Source organism: Chelonoidis abingdonii, chromosome 6 (genome assembly GCF_003597395.2).
Source record: "Chelonoidis abingdonii isolate Lonesome George chromosome 6, CheloAbing_2.0, whole genome shotgun sequence".
In the NCBI taxonomy this organism is placed as follows: Eukaryota; Metazoa; Chordata; order Testudines; family Testudinidae; genus Chelonoidis; species Chelonoidis abingdonii.
This window is the reverse complement of record NC_133774.1, coordinates 62899766-62917756: the sequence shown is the minus strand read 5'-3', so window position 1 is coordinate 62917756 and position 17991 is coordinate 62899766. Positions and strand designations below refer to the sequence as shown.

At 41.6% G+C, this 17991-nt stretch overlaps 1 protein-coding gene across 9 annotated transcripts in view; it reads right to left on the bottom strand.

The window, feature by feature from the left end:
* Positions 1-17991, bottom strand: part of RHOBTB3 (Rho related BTB domain containing 3) — a 60289-nt gene that overhangs the window by 39983 nt on the left and 2315 nt on the right. For all 9 annotated transcript variants that reach the window (XM_032798672.2, XM_032798670.2, XM_075067097.1 and 6 more), the window contains exons 3-5: positions 12300-12525; positions 6976-7168; positions 3416-3567 (exon numbers count right to left, since the gene is read on the bottom strand). In XM_032798672.2, coding sequence (XP_032654563.1) covers positions 3416-3567; positions 6976-7168; positions 12300-12525 — 571 coding nt within the window. The remainder of the gene's footprint in view (positions 1-3415; positions 3568-6975; positions 7169-12299; positions 12526-17991) is intronic.

Genomic DNA, 17991 nt, shown 5'->3' with positions numbered 1-17991 from the left:
AGTGAGGATGTGTAGATGATGTGCTTTGTGCCTGTCCCAAATGTAAAGGGTAGGGGGAGGCATACTCTTCCTTATCTTCCTCACTGGGGAAGGGTGGTGCCATCCTTGGAGGAGAAAGGGAGCAGTGCTGTGACTCTGGAGAAGAGAACAGAGATGGAGGGAGCTCATGTCTGAGTACTTCTGACTCAGGCAGGTCATATACAAGCAGATCCTTATGGTATCTGACCCCCTGGAGAGGACAGAGAAGCCCCATCAGCAGATGCATCGATGCTGAGGGAGCGGTGCATTCTCTTGAGCAGCTAGCAGATGGAGTCAAGGACTTGCCCAGCGCCAAGGGTTTGCTCAGGGTATGGCTACACTGGCACTTTACAACGCTGCAACTTTGGCGCTCAGGGGTGTGAAAAAACACCCCCCTGAGCGCTGCAAGATACAGCGCTGTAAAGCCTCAGTGTAATCAGGGCGGCTGCACTGGCTCCCAGCGCTGCACGCTACACCCGTAGAGGATGTGGTTTACGTGCAGCGCTGGGAGAGCTCTCTCCCAGCGCTGCCGCTCCGACCACACTCACACTTCAAAAACACTGCTGCAGCAGCGCTTTGAAATTCCAAGTGTAGCCATACCCTCAGTGCCTGAAGGTGAACCAGTGCCGAGTGCTTGGCCAGTGCCGCATGTTTTGTTGGTGCTGAAAGCAATGTCAGCGCCAACAGAGCTGCCAGTGCCAGTGGTTTCATCAGTGCCATGGCACACAAAGTTGATCTGGTTGGGGCGGTCAGCACCATTTTTGAAGGTCTTGCATTGCGATCTCTGGTGCCAAGAGACTATGCTGATGTCTGAAGGTCTGCCCGTTTTAGGGTCTTTAGATATATGTTTAGCTCCGATACCCGAAGTACTCTGACTGTCCCTAGAGCTACATCTCATATCCGAAACTGATGTTGCAGGGAATGGTGTTCTGGCAGGCAGTGGGCAATGAGAGGACTTGTTTCTTCCCGTCAGCATGGGAAAAAGATTTGCTCTTAGGACCTGGCAAATGAGGATCGGTGGACAAGCTAGCAGAGCATCAGAACTGTGCGGAGGAAGCATCTGGACCAGGGTACAATGCTGTACTCAATGATCTCTCCATGAGGAGAAGATACAGCCGAATGTCCTGATCTTTTCTGGCCCTAGCAGTCAGGTTGTGGCAATGGGTACACTTCTGTGGGACGTGTCTCCCTCCCAGGCAGTGGATGCACTGTGGGTGACTGTCACTTACTAGGAAGGCCTCCTGATGGGAAATGCACCTCTTAAACTCAGGAGATCTGAGCATAAGGACAAGGGAGAAAAAAGCTTCCCAATCAAGAAGGGCAGGAAGCAGGAAAAAAAAGAAGTGTTAAGCTATGAATTAACAGAGGGTAAGAGGAAAGAAAAAAAAAATTAAGGGAGAGGATGACAAAGGAAAGAATTAACTACTAAACTATATGATAAGGCATAATCTAGCACTCAAAGGATAGGCGGGCTCTGCTGCAGATTCCATCCCAGATCAAAGGCAGTTAAGAAGGAACTGGGAGGCAGTTGGTCCACACCACGCCGTATGTACACATGCCGTTCATGGCACGAGATGGGGAGGTGGCATGTGTGATCCAACCAGCACTGCTAATGTAAATTCTCCAATCCCAGACACAGGGGACACTGACATCTACAGTGGAGCACCCATAGGGACATCACTCAAAGAAGAGCCCTTTTTTAAAAAAAACAACAAAAACAAAAACAAACCTATATAGTTATACTGGTACAACTCCAACTGTGAAAACAGTTTTAAGGCACCTTTAATACCAGTGTAACTCATCCACAGTCAGAGAGAGAGGCTGTACCACTTTACCTATCCTGATATAAAGCACAAAGACAACGTATTTTGCCACATTACAAATGCTTTGCCAGTACAGCTATAACAGCACAGCCTCATAGTACGCTGACAGTAGGAGTTCTACCAGTATAGTAACACCACCTTCCTGTATGTACTGCTGCCGTAGCCGGGTTGGTCCCTGCTGAATATTAAAGTGACACGGTGAGTGAGGTAAGATCTTTTATTGGACCAGCTTCTGCTGGAGAAAGAGACAACCTTTCAAGCAAACACTGAGGTCTGGGAAATGTACAGAGTGCACAAGGTAAAACAGATTGTTTAGCAAAAGTAATTCAAACACATTTTAAAAGGGACCATTCAAAATGAAGTGCCCAGTTAACTCTTCAGTCATAGGGAGGAAAGGGGGGCGGGCGGGGAAAAGCTGGGTGGAGGATTAAGTGGGTTACAGACTGTTGTAACAAGCCATAAATTCATTTTCTCTATCCAGTCCATGATCTTTAGTAACTAGCAAATTTATGAATTTAAGCTCCAAGATTTGTCTTTTGAAGGTGTTAACACCAACCTTCCCCCCACACCCACTCATTTTTTTCCCTATGACTGGAGAGGTGTTAATAGTTCACATCACCTTGAATGGTCCCTTCAGATATATGTTGACTATTTATTCTAAACAATCTTTTCCATTTAGCTGTGACACACTGTACATTTCCTAGACCTGAAGAAGAGCTTTGGGTGAGCTTGTCTCTCTCACGAGCAGTCCAATAAAAGACATTACCTCAACCATCTTGACTCTCTAATTAGCTATGCTCCCAGAAGTACTCTTCTGTCAGCACAGCTACATCTACACTGGGATTTTTGCCCACATAGGTATGTGTTTTTTTCCACAACCTTGACAGACAGCGATGTTGACAAAAAACTTTGTAGCACAGACCTGGCCAAAGTCCTTGCCTCAACAAGTGTAAGTGTAACTTGCAATGAAAATGTTCATGGTTTACTTTTTTCAATCACTCTCCTTCCCCTCATTTTTGCATTTTCAGGCAAAATAAATGAGCTCAACTTTATTTCAACTGACTGGACAGACTGCTTGAGACTGGAAACTGTTCAATGACTGAAAAAAAAGTAACATCAGGCATATATTAAAATTCAAACAAACACTTTAACATGCTCATTTACAAATAGAACACAACTGTAAGCAATGGAGCAACTAACAACAAATATCCCACGTAAGCATCTTGAGTAATTTGGAGCACATCATTAAAGTGACAGGACAGCAGATTATATAACTAGGAAAAAGATCTGTTCCTTGAGTTTGTCATATAAACTTCCTGAAGTTGACTGCAACAGAGGAAGTTCTAGTATTCCCAATATTGCTATAACTGGGGAAGATGCACCATCAGTGGAAAATTTGAAGGGGAAAAAAAAAAAAAAAAAAAAGTTTAGTGTAGATAAGGCCCTAGAGTCACTGTTCCAGTTATCCAATTCTCGTTTACATGGCACACAGTTTTAAAGTAAAGCCAAAATTTGGCTTTAGAGAGATATCAAAGATTTTATCTATGCTCTGCTTAGTACAGTTTCTCACTTACCACTCCTCCAAAATATTTTCCTATATAGAAATCACTGAGACTGTGCAATTCAAGGTAAGTAGCTCCTAGTTCTTTAGCAAGTTGAATCCCTTCAGAAGCAGTAACGCAGCTCCCTCTGTCTAAAGTGCACAGTGGACAAGTACAAGGTACTTCTGAGAAAACAAAAGATTTATTAAAAAAAGACATTTTAATTAAATAGTCCACAACACACTGGCTTGTTCATACCAGTAAAGGTATACGTTATATTGTAGAATCATAGAACGTAGGGCTGGAAAGGATCTCAAGAGATCATCTAGTCGATCCCCCTTGCTGAGGTAGGAGTAAGCATATCTATACCATACCTGAAAGGTGTTTGTCTAACCTAGTCTTAAAAACCACCAATGACAGGGATTCCACAACCTCCCCATATAACCTTTTCCAATGCTTAAATATTCTTGTACTTAGAAAAAAGTTTTCCTAACATGAAACCTAAATCCCCCTTACTGCAAATTAAGCTGATTACTGCTTCTCCTATTCTTGGCAGGCATGGAAAACAATCCATCATCATCCTCTGTATAACAATCTTACACATGTGAAGACTGTTTATCATGACCCCCGTCAACCTTCTCTTCTCCAGACTACACAAACCCAGTTCTTTCAACTTTTCCTCATAGCCTGTTTTCTAAATTTTTATAATTTTTGTTTCTCCCCTCGACTCTCTTCAATTTAACAACATTTTTCTCACAGTAAGCATATAGTAAGTAACAAATCAAAGAATTAACTAATTAATACTGGTACATGCAGTGTTGTTGTTTCTCTTTTATATCTTGGGACCGACACGGCTACAAGGTGGGTTAGAGAATCTCTCTTTTATTGGACCAATTTTTGTTGGTGAGATAGAAAAGCTTATGAAAGCTTCTCTCTCTTACCAACAGAAGTTGGTCCAATAAAAGAGAAATTCTCTAATCCACCTTGTCTCTCTAATACTGGTACAGTAAGAAATAAAACATTTTCTTGCAAGTCAAAATATTAACAATCAAAAAAGTTACACTAAAAGAATCTGAAGGTCGCTAAATCAAGCACTGAAAAAAAAGGTTAAGAACCACCAACATTAAGGATGCCTGTGCAAATCTAATTCAGCATCCACGTACTATGGAAGTAATTATATGATTCCAGCAATATGAGAGAGAGAAGCAGCAGCCCCATGGTGGAAGTTCTGTCCCCTGCAATCTGACCTGGGATGTAGGAAACGTGCAAAGGAGTAAGGGGGAAGCATTAACTTTATGGACCCTTTACTCCTCAGTGCAAGTGTATATAGTTAGTCATGATTTTGTCCCGTGTGACTGTCTGTTCAGAACCTTGCACTATATGTACACGATCTGTGCCTAGAACCTTGCATTTCCCTGCAACCACTGGTTAATTGAGGAAGGAACAACAATTTTAGCATTAGTCAAGGTGGCTCTGCTTTAACTGACAATGGAAAAAAACAAAACAAAACAAAAAAAACTTTTGTCCACCTATAATAGGTTCTTTCATGTATACATGTCACAACCCAAATACGGTCCACCCACCTCAGCAAGAAGCAAATTATGCCAACAAATTTTTTTTGCTCCATACCTATTTAAGTCCCAGTTCCGTATTGTGATCTGTTTGAGCAGACGGCTGTGCCCAGACAGAGCCCCTCTGAAGTCAGTAAGGCTCTATGAGTAGGGCCCACTGACATCAGAGAGTTTGTGTGGCACACCTGTCTGCTCAAACAGATCACAATACAGGATCCAAGCCTAAACTTGGCAAAATATTGCCTACTCCCAATAAAATTAATTTCCAAAGCTTATTTTCACCATCAAAAAGAAAAAAAAAAAACTACAAAGCTTCAGAGTCATTTGAAGTGATGATGCATACGTTATGAAACAAGTTTATAGGAAAAAGTATGTGTATAAGTAAAAGAATTGTCGTAGCCAAACATGTAGTTAGTTAAATTAACCCTCACTTTTTTTTTTTTTTAATAATAAAATCAATCAACTGGAAGATTTATCATCCACTTATACTACTCAAGCGGTCATGTCTTCCCATGTCAATAAATTACAAAAGAAAAAAACTGTTCATAAGATTTAACATATACAGAATAGCAGCTCTTTCTGGTTCACTGAATAGAGACACCCAAGTAGGCCTTGGCAAAACTGAATGTGATCTCTCCAAAGTAGTTATATTTATGTACACAACATTTGTTTGCATATTATAAAATAAAAGTTATTTTTGTTCGATTGTTTATACAGTATTGACATGGAATAGAAATCTGCTTATGCTATCTGTCTCGGAGAGTACTCACTTCACAAATTATATCCCTTATTTTTAGTTCATACCATGTCAAATTTAAAATGCTTCCCTAAGTAAAACAGATGTAGATTTCTTTAATAAGTCATGAGTCTGAATTTTAAAGTGTATAAAAATCAGCAATACCACAATGCTTGGAAGAAGCATAGAATAAATAATGAACACACCAAACTATCAACAACAAGTAAATTAAAAAAAAGCAAAGTAATTTTCCTAGTGTAGGCAGGACCAAACACAATAACGTGTGATCACTGAAGGTCTCCCAGCCAAGTACAGACCACATTAAATTCTGCTTAGTTTGAGAATTCTGAGAAGTTTACACACCATGCAGAGAGGGAGGTGCGGCAAGTGCATGGGGGATAGACTCTCCGTTGGGGAACCAGTGGCAGCCCCTGGATGTGGGGCTAGATATTCCAGCACAGTCCCTGGATGGGGGAGGTTCTGGAGGGCAGTCCGCAGGTGAAGGGCTGGGTTTATGCGAGGACAGTTCCTGAGTGGGGGACTGGATGCGGGAGAGGGCCATTCCTGGGGAAGAGAGGGGCATTCTGCCCTGGACAGGACACCTTGTCTCTGCATTGTATTGCTGTCATAATAATTTAAATAAATAAAAATAAAAGAAGAGAGATGTACGGGTATATTATATATATAGTGTGGATGTAAGTCACATAACAGAGAGCTGCATAGGCAGCCCACAATGGTAAACAGGTTGAGAACCACTGCTCTGCAATATAGAGCACACTACGGTAGTGTGTTTAATCGAAACTGAAGTCTAGAGGCTCCACATGATCTTGAGTACAGTCCTGATCTGTCTCCACTTTGTAGTCAGAGGGGTTAGCCCTTCTGTCCCAGTGTCTCGCACCCTAACACTCTGTAGTTCTTAGTCCCTCCTCCAAGCTAACAGACTTCTAGCTCCAAACAGCAAATCCAGATCCAGAGGTCCTGGTTCAATTCCTGCAGATGATGAGCCATGCAGGAGTGTTCTTTGACAGATCAAAGCATATTAATTTTTATTATCTATATTCAATAACTTAAAATACATAATATTGATACTATAATTAATCAGTGTCAATCTACAGCACTTTAACACATCACATGTTTTTGTCAATGTGACAAACTCTGAAGAAAAACAAAAAACTTTTACCATGACTGGACTGAAGATGTAATCAGACTTCACTGTGATTTACTGAACATGTAACTTCAAGGTAGGTAATATTTCAGCTGTTCATAAAATGAGATTTAATACCTACCGCTTTTTCTTGCGCCAACAGCAGAAATTATGACTGGAACTGAACAATGATTTAATGCTCTTTTTATCATTGGAACGTAACTATCCTTTACTTCTTGAAATGAAGATTTGTCATTTACAGAGTATTTAATCACAATGATATCAGCTCCTCCAATAAGATTTTGAGAAGTGTACCAGTCACTGTCAAAAATATCCTAAACAGGAAAAAAAAAATGCATTATTTATAGGCAAGAGAGAGTCCATACAAATATTCTTGCACATAAAAAAAATAGATAAATTATGTTTTTGAACTGACAAGATGCAACAAAGAAGAGTGGGTTGTGCTTTGTAATTTCTCTGTATAATTTTTTTTGTCTGGGAAACAATTTGTGCACTTAATAGTAAACTTATCAATACCTGGAACCCTAAGAACAGCAGTTGAATCTCAAAATATTTTTAATAAGCACTGCACATAGAAATATACGTTGCTCTTTAAACCATTTAACTTCAAAATTGTATTACTAAGGAAATAAAGCAGTGCCATCATCTTCAATTGTAAAAATATGCAGCAATTTATGTGATATTGTTAAAGTACCGTAGGATCTTTCTGGGTAGATACACAAACCCTTTGCTGTGTACTTACAGAACTTTTAAGGCAAATTTTAAAAGTTACACAGTTGAATACTGAATTCACTACACTGTATATTTCCACTGAAAAGCCTGCACAAAAGATTTATCACTGACACTTATAACAAGGTTTAACTAAAGTTGTTTCGTGATTCTAATTAATTACAACTGAAGAAAAGCTCTTCTCTGAAGGCCTACCTACAAAGGAATACTCAGGAAAAGTAAGGCGAATTAACTAAAGCTGCCCTCTCTTCCGAGACTGTCACCCTAGATACCAATCTACTGAGAACAGGGGAATACTTCTCATATCTTATTTCCAATCTCATGTACCAACCAGTTTCATCTCACAGTTAGCCTAAGGAACACTAAGCTGGAGAACTTCAAAGTGGTCCCAGCAATATGAAAGCCGCATAATAAGATCTCCCAACACTCTAAATGGTATTAAGCAGGAGAGGAAACCAAAGAATCACAGGAACCAAACAAAGCAAGGGATGAAATAAGCCACAAAGCAAAGGAGGAAGGAAAGCACGAAGCAGAAAATAAGGCAAGGCTGGCAACTTAAAGGAAGCGGAGGGCCACAAAATCTACTAAAACCCTTTGGCAGGCCATGCACTTTTTTTTTTTTTTTAAATTAAGAGAACCTACATATTTTATAAACGTTTGTTACAATACGCATGTGAACATGCAATTAACTGTGTATTAACTGCGTAAAACCAAAGTGTTCTTAAAATATAAAAATTCTTCATAGCCCAACCTTAAAATTAAAAAAAAAAAAGAAAAAAAAAAACACAAAAACAACTTCTCCCAGCCCACCTCGACTTCCCCCCACCCACCAAAAAAAATTAGACGCAAATCTTTCACTAATCTTTTTTCAATATGCTGAAAAGCAGGGAATTAATAAATGAAAACAACAAAAAGTGAAAACATCATTCTTAATGTTTTTCTCCACTGCTTCCCCATGCACTCAGGCTCTGCTACATGAGGTGGAGCCTGGAACTGAGAACAAGAGCTCATGCACTGGGGCCAGGCCATTCAAATTTGGCCTGGCCATTCTCTTTCATGCCAACAGGGAAAGAGTTCTGCCACTGTGCCACCCAGCTCTGGTTACTATCCCCAGATGGCAGACAAGGGGGCTGGGCACAATCACATTGTGGGAGCTGGCAGACAATGATGTTCTTATCAGATGAGGAGCTTGTCAAGCCAATTTGTGGCAGTCTCATCAGCAAAGTTCAGAGCCCTGAGATCACCAACAAATATGATCAGAGGGTAGCTGTCAGCGTTGAGATATTGTCTTTGGCCACAGCCTCACATGGGATCCCTTCTTTGGCCCCAGGTGTGAAAGCTGGCTGCATGTTAACCCTGGCCCATTCAAAATCTGTTCAAAAGGGCCCATGAGCAGCATGGCAAATCAAAGCCGGATACACACATGGTTAGGTCAGTTACAAGAGGGGAGCCAGTGGGAAAGCAGTAACCAGAGCCAAGTGGAGCAGAGCCCTGCTCCAGCAGGAATGACTGATAGATGAATGGGCCAATGACAGGCATTGCAACCCAGAGCATGGGCTTCTGCTCCCAATCCTGGGCTTCACTCCAATACCCACAGTCACACACTATGGCTCCATCCCATGCCACCTAGTTTTAGTTACTTATTCTCTGTTGATTGAGGTGAACCCTACCCTCACCCTCTGCTTTGTGGGAGGAAACGGGGCCTGGCCAGAACCTGTTTCTCACATCCCAATCAACCAGTCACTGGGGAGGCAGTAACTGGAGCTGTGTGATATGGGACTGAATCAGAGCCTGTTGATGGGGAAGCAAAGTGGTCTGAGGCAGCAGCAGCTTTACTAAAAGACACACCCCTCAGCGACTCAGCTCAATTAAGAAAATAAAAAAAATTCTCAGGCTGTGACCCCACATATGGGCAGGACAAATAAAATGATCTGGCAGGCGAGGAGCGGCCCCTACGCCACTAGTTGCTCATCCCCGAGGTGGAGGGAAGGAAGAAAGATAGAAAAGAGCAGAGGAAAAGGAGGACAGAACAGAGGGCTCAGAAGGAATGGAAAGAAAATCTGTGAAGGGAGGTTGTGGGAATGAGAGTATTGAAATAGAGAGAAGAGAAATAAAAAAGGGAAGGAAGGAGAGAAAAGGCAATGAGAAAACAGAGGAGAGAGAGAACAGGAGAGGGAAACGGAAGTTAAGAGGTAGGAACAAATGAAAGAAAAATCACTAGAACATACAGGTGTGACTGCTTTAATTCTAACTGGAATGTATTGATAACCTCAAAAATACATTTTGTTTTAAAATTGTTAAATTAGTCTGTGAATTAACTGCTGTGTTCACGTAAGTGAAATGAGTAGCAATATAGTGTTTGCAGATATTTGTATTAACTCCTAGATAGCTCCTTACATGCATCTCACGCCCACCTTAGTCAGCAACACTCTTGACATTCCAGTTCTTGGCCATCCCAACTAGAGACTGGCAGTCATACAGAGTTCTGCAATAATCTTGTAAAAGGAAAACTTCTTCTAACTTGGCACCAGAATCCCATATTTATTTTTGTTCAGCAACTTAACCTGCACAGTTGTGGATCATCATATTCAAATGGATTTATCCTAGAGATAAGGCTTCTCACACCTGAGATGCGTCACAAAAGACATAGCCAACCCCTTTTCTCTAAGTTTTGCTGGACTGCATATTCAGATGGTGCAAACAGAGCCAATACAAGGGCAGCTGTAATATTAAAGTTGATATTCACTAATACAGATAAGATCAGGTGCCTCTTCTACAAAGAAACTACATATGGCTTCAGTCTTATTAGTGATCACCATACATTAAACATCAGCCAATAGTTAGCACAACCATTTACAATCTCTCCAGGCCACTGAGATAAAACTTGTGGCAGACAAGACCAGTTGAACAAGTCACAAATGTCAACCATCTGGCTTATGCCCGACAATGGCCCTTTTATGTCTAGTCTTAGTCATAAAGGAATGTGAGCAGATTCTTTAGAACTATTTACTCACTAAATCTGCCAAATCCCCATTCACCAGCAGGAGCAATTACAAACTCTCAACCACCATAGGCATGCGGCATTGAAGTGGCACAGTCACCAAATATACCTACAACCTTAAGCCTATAGAAAAATGAAGTCCCTAAGGGATCCATCCTTGAAAATAACCCAAATAACCAGAGAGAGCCTCAAGTGTAAGCAAAAACCGCTCATCCTACTGTTCTCCACACTTCAAAGGGCTTGTCTACACTGGCACTTCACAGTGCTGCAACATTCCACTTAAGGGTGTGAAAAAACACCCCCCTGAGCGCTGCAAGTTTCAGCCCTGTAAAGTGGCAGTGTACACAGTGCACCAGTGCAGGGAGCCATGTTCCCCACACTGGTAGCTACCCCCCGTGTGGAGGTGGGTTTTTTATAGCACTGGGAGAGTTCTCCCACCGCTGGTGCCGCAACTACACGGCAGGGCTTTAATGTTGCAAGTGAAGACATGCCCTGAGAAACCTCTCACCTGCTCCAGCTGGGAAAGATTAGAGCAGAAGTTATAATGGTAGCATTCCCAGAAGCATGAAATGGGTGACAACAGTATAAGCTGCCACTGCTGTTCAGTCACTGTGATCCCACCGTCTTCAGAATTGACGTTTTGGTTCTATTAAGACACCCAAAAAGTTCATATGATTATCAAACTAAAATCCCTGAATGTGTGACCTCTCTCTGCAAGCCAGGCAATAGGACATCCTTCTTATACCATTCTCCAACTATTCACCAACACACCTTCCAATTTATCCTACTGATCCCCTACAGCCTCTTAAGTAAGAGTTCAATTCTGCAATGATTATTCATGCTGAGTAGCACTTATTCACAGGACTGGCCCCACTGAGGTCAACAGGACTTTATATATCTATCACACACTATGCAATGAGTGAGAGACTTTCAGATTTGGATCCTTAGTTTCATTTGAATTTTTTGATTAAGCAAAATAATTGATCAAAAAACAGGCTACCACTAGAGAACAGAATGCTAACTAGCCCAGTTTTAAGCCTTAAACTACCAATGCTTCATCATGCATTTCTTACACTCAAAACTCCTGCAGACAGCAACAGAAATTGTGGGTGTGCAAGGAATGCAGTATCAGGCCCCATATAATATTATTAAATTGAAACTAATGAAGTTGCCAGATGGAACAAACATTTAAATAACCATTTTTAAAAAAGAACAGTGCTCTGAAATAATCACAAAAAACAGAGGAGTGCTGTTTCACAGAAACAGAGAAATCAGTCCATTTTTGCACATAATGAAAAAACTAACAGCTAACAAAAGCTGAATTTAAACAGTATCAATTTTTTATGCTTTCTGATTTAGAAGCTTATTTTCTACACTTGCTCATTCAGTATTTTTGTTTTCTATTAGATTATTTTCATGCAGTTTTCACTGAACAATGAAGTTGAAAAATACTACCTCCATATAGATGCAATAGATAGAGGCTCTGCTAATGAGGGTCTTTTACTCTTGTTCCTCTAAGAGACTGTCAGTATTTGTTTTGGTGGTTGTATTTTAACATTAGATGTAAACTTCCAATCTTTTTTAAATTAATATTTAAAATGGTTAAAATACCGCTAACCATCAAAATCATTTGAAAAAACAAACAAACTGTATTTGAACTGAATTAGGAGTGGCTACAATGTTGCATGCAGAACAGTTTCAGAGTAGTCACTTACCCAAAGGGGACAGTCATGCACCACCAGTCTGACATTTCCAAACACACAGGCTTGATATTCAGTGAACACAGGGTTTCCAGTGTGGTTGGCAGAGTTCAGCAGCAAATTGCTTTCAGTCTCTGAAATGAGAGCACTTCTCCCAAGATAAGTCCAGATCAGACCTGACTGCTGATTGTCTTCAGAAAATCCATCTCTCTCATTTCCAAAGGCTACAACATGAACAGACCTAAAAACAGTAACAATAAGTGCTATTAGCAAAAATTGAGGAGGAGAGGCAAGAATGGGGGGGCAAGAATATCCTTTCACATCAAAACAAGAATATTAATCCTTTCTCTAGCCTCTTCTTTCACCAGACTAACAATCCAGGAGTCAACATTGAGTTACATACATCATCTCAAATCCAACAGCAGAAGGAGAGTAAAGTGGAAAGGAGTGCAGTAAATGCTGCTTGCTTTATAAACCACCAGCTTGTTTGGCATTTTATTTGTCCATTTCCACATGTAATTTCACAGATGCAACCTCAATGATTCTTGTCACATATTCAGTGGCTTCAGTGTGTTTTCAATGCTCTCTAACCTCCGGTTCAGTCCTTCAGCCCCTGCAAGTCAATGAATGTAACTGCATGTGACAGCAGCAGGACATGCCCTTGCTGTTAATCTGCTGCTGTTGTAGGTGAATTCAGCATATATCCTTAGCAGCAGGCAGCCCCAGGCTCAGACGCTGCCTCCTGATGTCAACCCTACCCAAGAACATAATTCATACAATGAAGAGACTTGACATTCCTGCAGAACCAACATAATGTGGCCAGATCAGCAAAGAAAGACAAAGGCTCTTCTCTGTATAAAGACAACCTTCTGAACTATGAAGATCCTACCCAAATGAGGGCAGTCCCCGCTAAGGAAAGACTGCAAAAAGAAAAATGAAGTATGAAACACTGAATCTTTCTACTTAAGCAATTCAGAACTTTTACTTGTCAGAAACTTATTTTTAACAGTAGGCTGAGAGCTATAGAAAATCTAAAAGTGTGTTTCAGTGCTAACGCACTGTTAAACCCCATTTTAAAAGGGCCAATTTTTAGATCTAATAAAAAGAAGCAAAATTTTACCTGTGTGAGGAAGCATATTTTTGCCAACTAAAGTCAGTCTAAAATGAAATGGTTTCTACCAAATAGCACTGCACTATGGTCAAACACATGTGGGTGAGGGGTTTGGTATGTGTATAAATAACACGGTAAACATAAAACTGATTATGGGAGCAAATTCTCCTCTCAGTTATGCTAACATAAATCCAAAGAAAACATTAAATTATGTGGAATCACTCAAACACAATCATTCATAAAATGACCAATGGAATCAACAAAAAAGTTCCCACAGCAGAATCTGGATTACTTAAAAAACACTAACGCAAAATTAGTAAAACAGAAAACTGTATATGAGATACTAAACACAAATATCAGTACACAAGTTTCATACCAGTCATTTATGAATATCCATACTGACTGGCTGGACCATTTATATAAGCTTCAGTGTCTGACCCTCTCCACTTAAGTCAATGGGAACATTACTAATGACTTCCAAAGGCACAAGATCAAGCCCTAACATATGAAACACACATGACAACACCCAAAAATATTTAATACCTATTATAGCAATGAAAAACTCTAAAAATCTTTCCTCCTATTTTAATAGCCTTTATAAACTATAAATATTAGACTTTTACCGCAAAGAGACCAAATGGTAGTTTTCTCAAAAATTTCCTCTTTCGTCCTACTTCCCAGTTTCTCTCACTGCTATTAACTTTTGCTTAGGAAGCTGAAAGACCACTGATGTAGTTTCCGCTTTGAAATCTGGTTGCCCTTTCTTGGTAGCTCTTCTTAAGGGACACAGTTTCAAAAAACAAAAACAAAATCATCACATTTCTCATTTGGCTCTCAAACTAGTTGGCAGTGTCACCTAATACATCCTCCACTAATAGCAACTGACACTGGATAAAAAGTCAAGTGAGTTAGTGCCAAAACAATGCTTTGACTGTGTCCATTAATCCACTTATACAAAAGTAAGTAAAAGTAGCCTTTGGAGACTGAAGGTCTGAACAGAACAGCAGGGGGTTGCAACATACTAGACTTACGGTAAGACCAAGGTTGGGGAAGATGTTTGAGTGGAATGTTTCCTGTAACCATGCATTTAGAAGTATGAACTGTGACTAACCAAGAACTCTGAAAACAGGTGACTATGAGAATAACCCTGACGAGAGAACTGTAACGTGAATGAACCACAACCCCAGAGGATGACTGGGTTTGAGACTGTGACAGGTTGTGTGAATAAAGTACACCCTCAAAAGGGTGAATTTAATTGACCTTGTTCAGTGTGTGGGCTGTGTGAAGATCTTCTCCACTCTGCTTAAACGGTACAGTTCAGTCATTTTATGAACACTGCGTCCTGGGGTTGAGCAGAGAGGAGGAAGGCACTGGATGGTCTAGAGCAGGATGACCAGAGGGAACTCTCATTCTCCACTCCCCTTACCCCACACAGAGTAGATATTACAAGCAAAATATCTTATATTTTGTCTGCATTATCTTTTCTATGGAGGTCATTATGCATTGGGCTGCCTCCTTCAAGGTGACCTTCTTGTGCAAGCACAGCTGAGGAACAACCTGGCAGTACAACTTCAAGGCAACACCACTTTCAGGGCCTGGGGGAGAACTTTCATAAACAGTTGCTATAAAGACTCAGGGATTGACACCCCTAATCTTCTACAGGCACTTCAGGATTCATTGATTGGGGTAAGCCTTGTGGGGGGAACAAGTTCCAGCACCCAATGAAACAACATAGTAGAAAATCTTTAAGGGAATCTTTCCTGAGTTTTCCTCTCCAATCCCATTACATGGGTTTTTCCAGGTGGGGGCTATCCAATGATCTGCCACAAAAGCTCATTGAAATTTTAATACTGTAAATAGTATTCATACATACTTAAACATGTACGTATGATCTAACAAATGAAATCCATGAAAGTGATTTTGTATAAAAAAATTTACATGCATGCATTTTAGTAGTCTCATTTAAGGGAAAAATTCACTCCTTTCCAGACAAAGCCTGTGTAATTAAGTTTTGTGTAAGGAACTTGGCTGGGGTTGAGCGTAATAAAATCTTTCCTTCCTCCTCACCATCACGTGCCTAAGCCTAACAGATTCTGCCCCGTGGGCTGGAATAATGGTACACTCTCTCCTTATCCCTACACAGAGGTTTGGATTTTTAGATCTTCACCTGGCAATCTATAACACAGGGGTCGGCAACCCACATCACACAAGCCAATTTTGTCTGGCACGTGACTGACAACCGGGGTCCCGGCCGCCGGCCCTGCTCAGTGTGCGCGGCCGTCTGAGTGAAGCAGGGCTGGCAGCCGGGACCCCAGATTGGTGACAGGCACGCCGCTTGGGTCCCCCCTCACCGTGCTCAGATTCTGCGGCTCCCAGGAGCATGAGCCGCAACTGCTGCCCCTCCCCCCACTCCCGCTGCCTCAGCACTCCACGTGGAGGCAAAACTCCACGTGGAGCCAGCATCTCACCGGCATGGGCCTGGTAAAGGGAGTCCCAGGGGGCAGTCAGGGAGCAGGAGGAGGGTTGGGAGTTCTGGAGGTTCTGTCAGGGGGTGGGGAGTGGTTGGATGGGGCATGGGAATCCCCTAGGGGTCTATTTGGAAGCAGGGGTGTTCATAAGGGTTGGGGCAGTCAGGGGACAGGTAGGGGGCAGGGTCCCAGGGGAGCAGTTAGGGTGGGAGGGTCTCAGGAGGGGGCAATCATAGGACAAGGAGCGGGGGTTGGGGGTTCTGACCGGGGCAATCAGGGTGGGAAGGAGTGGATGGGGTCTAGGGCAGGGCTCTCCCCTCTTTTTTGATTGTTGAAATATGGTAACCCTAGGCGAGGGGGGAGCCAGGAGGCACAGGGGGGCTGGTGCCCGCATACATCCACTGCAGCCTACAGGCGCCCCCCGGGGGGGCCACCGGGCCGCAGCCTGGGCAAGAGGGATGCAGCTGCTCCCCGCTAGCGGTGCCACTGCCGCCTTTGCAGGGCTGCTGCCCCCTGCAGCACGCCAGCTCCTCCATGGCTGGGGATCGCTACTGCCACAAGCGGGATGCTCTGGCTCTCTGGTGCCTCCAGAAGGTGACTCCTCCCTGCCAAGCTGCTGCAACGGCCCAAGCCCAGCAAAGCCAGTGAGTGGACTCAGGGTGGGGGCCACCTGGGTGGGGTTCAGAGGGCTCGCAGGGGGGAACCTGGTCTAGGGAGCAGCCCCTAGGGTCTATAAAGGCTTGTTGGAGATTTGCCCCTCAATGAACCGACATGCAAGATGGAAGTTTCACCTAGGTGGCAAAATATCCTTGCACCGGCCCTGCCCCAGGGGGTGCGTGTACCCCAGGTTAAGGACCACTGCACTAAACTGATAAGATCTGCATTTTAATTTAATTTTAAATGAAGCTTCTTAAACATTTTAAAAAACTTGTTTACTTTACATACAACAATAGTTTAGATTTACAGAGAGAGACAGACCTTCTAAAAATGTTAAAATGTATTACCGGCATGCAACCCTTGCTATAACATTTTCTTCCACTCCCACCTATTCAAGAATGGCAAGAACTTTATGAGCAGGATTCCACTAGGCTAAACATGTACTTTTCCTGCACAGTAAATCAGCTGTTCCCCAAGTCAGAAATCTCACAGATTGCCTGTCACTAAATTCTGCTCCTCTTTTGTAATGTAACTGACCGTTTCCTATTAACATGGACTTGCAAGACTAGGCAGAACATTGCTCAAGGCTTCCAAAGCAAAACAAAACAAAAAACCCATACACAAATATATACATCTGACCTTTGCAAAACACAGACGCTGAATTTAATCTTTGTGGGTCATATATTAGATCTGAACTTTGTCTATCAATTATCAAATACTTTTAAACTGTCTCAACTCTTGTGTTTTTGTTTTTCATTTCAGGTCATAGAGATAGTGCACTACCCTGCAGTGTGATAGGAGCCACACAATACGGCAGTGCCCCTTGGGCTCAAATATTTTAGCAGGATGTAGAAGAGGCCACACACAAAAGGTTTAAGCAAAAAAAAATCAGATTTATGCATATTGCTCATGTGCAGTGAACTAAACACTCATTGTTTTTACCAGACTGAATTGTCACAAAAAGTCCAGAAGTCCTTTGTAAAGATTCTGTATTATGATTAAAGTAGTATTTATCATTATCAGATCCAGTTAAATGTAAAGTCACCAGGAGGACACTAATTTCAAACCAGAAATCTTAAATACAGATCCACTATGCACAAGATAAGTCCATTTTACACAACTACATGCTCTAATATGGTAAATTAGCAGCTATCATAGCAAGTGAGTACACTACATTAATATCATAAATTAGAGATGTAAAATCTTACTAGCTCTAGTACATATCCCTAAGTGCAGGACTGTTCTCACTTCGTAGAGAATAATCCTGTTTTCTGTGCAATACCATTGTTCTCTGAGTTCTCATGGAAGGGATGCAATATAGTACACATTATTAAATGAATCTTCTGAAAGTATACTGATAAATATAATCATAATACAGAATATTTGGAACACTTTTACAATGTTTTCCCTTAAAACATTTTAAAAAAATAATCCAAAACTAATATTTATTGCATCTTTTTAAAGGAAACCT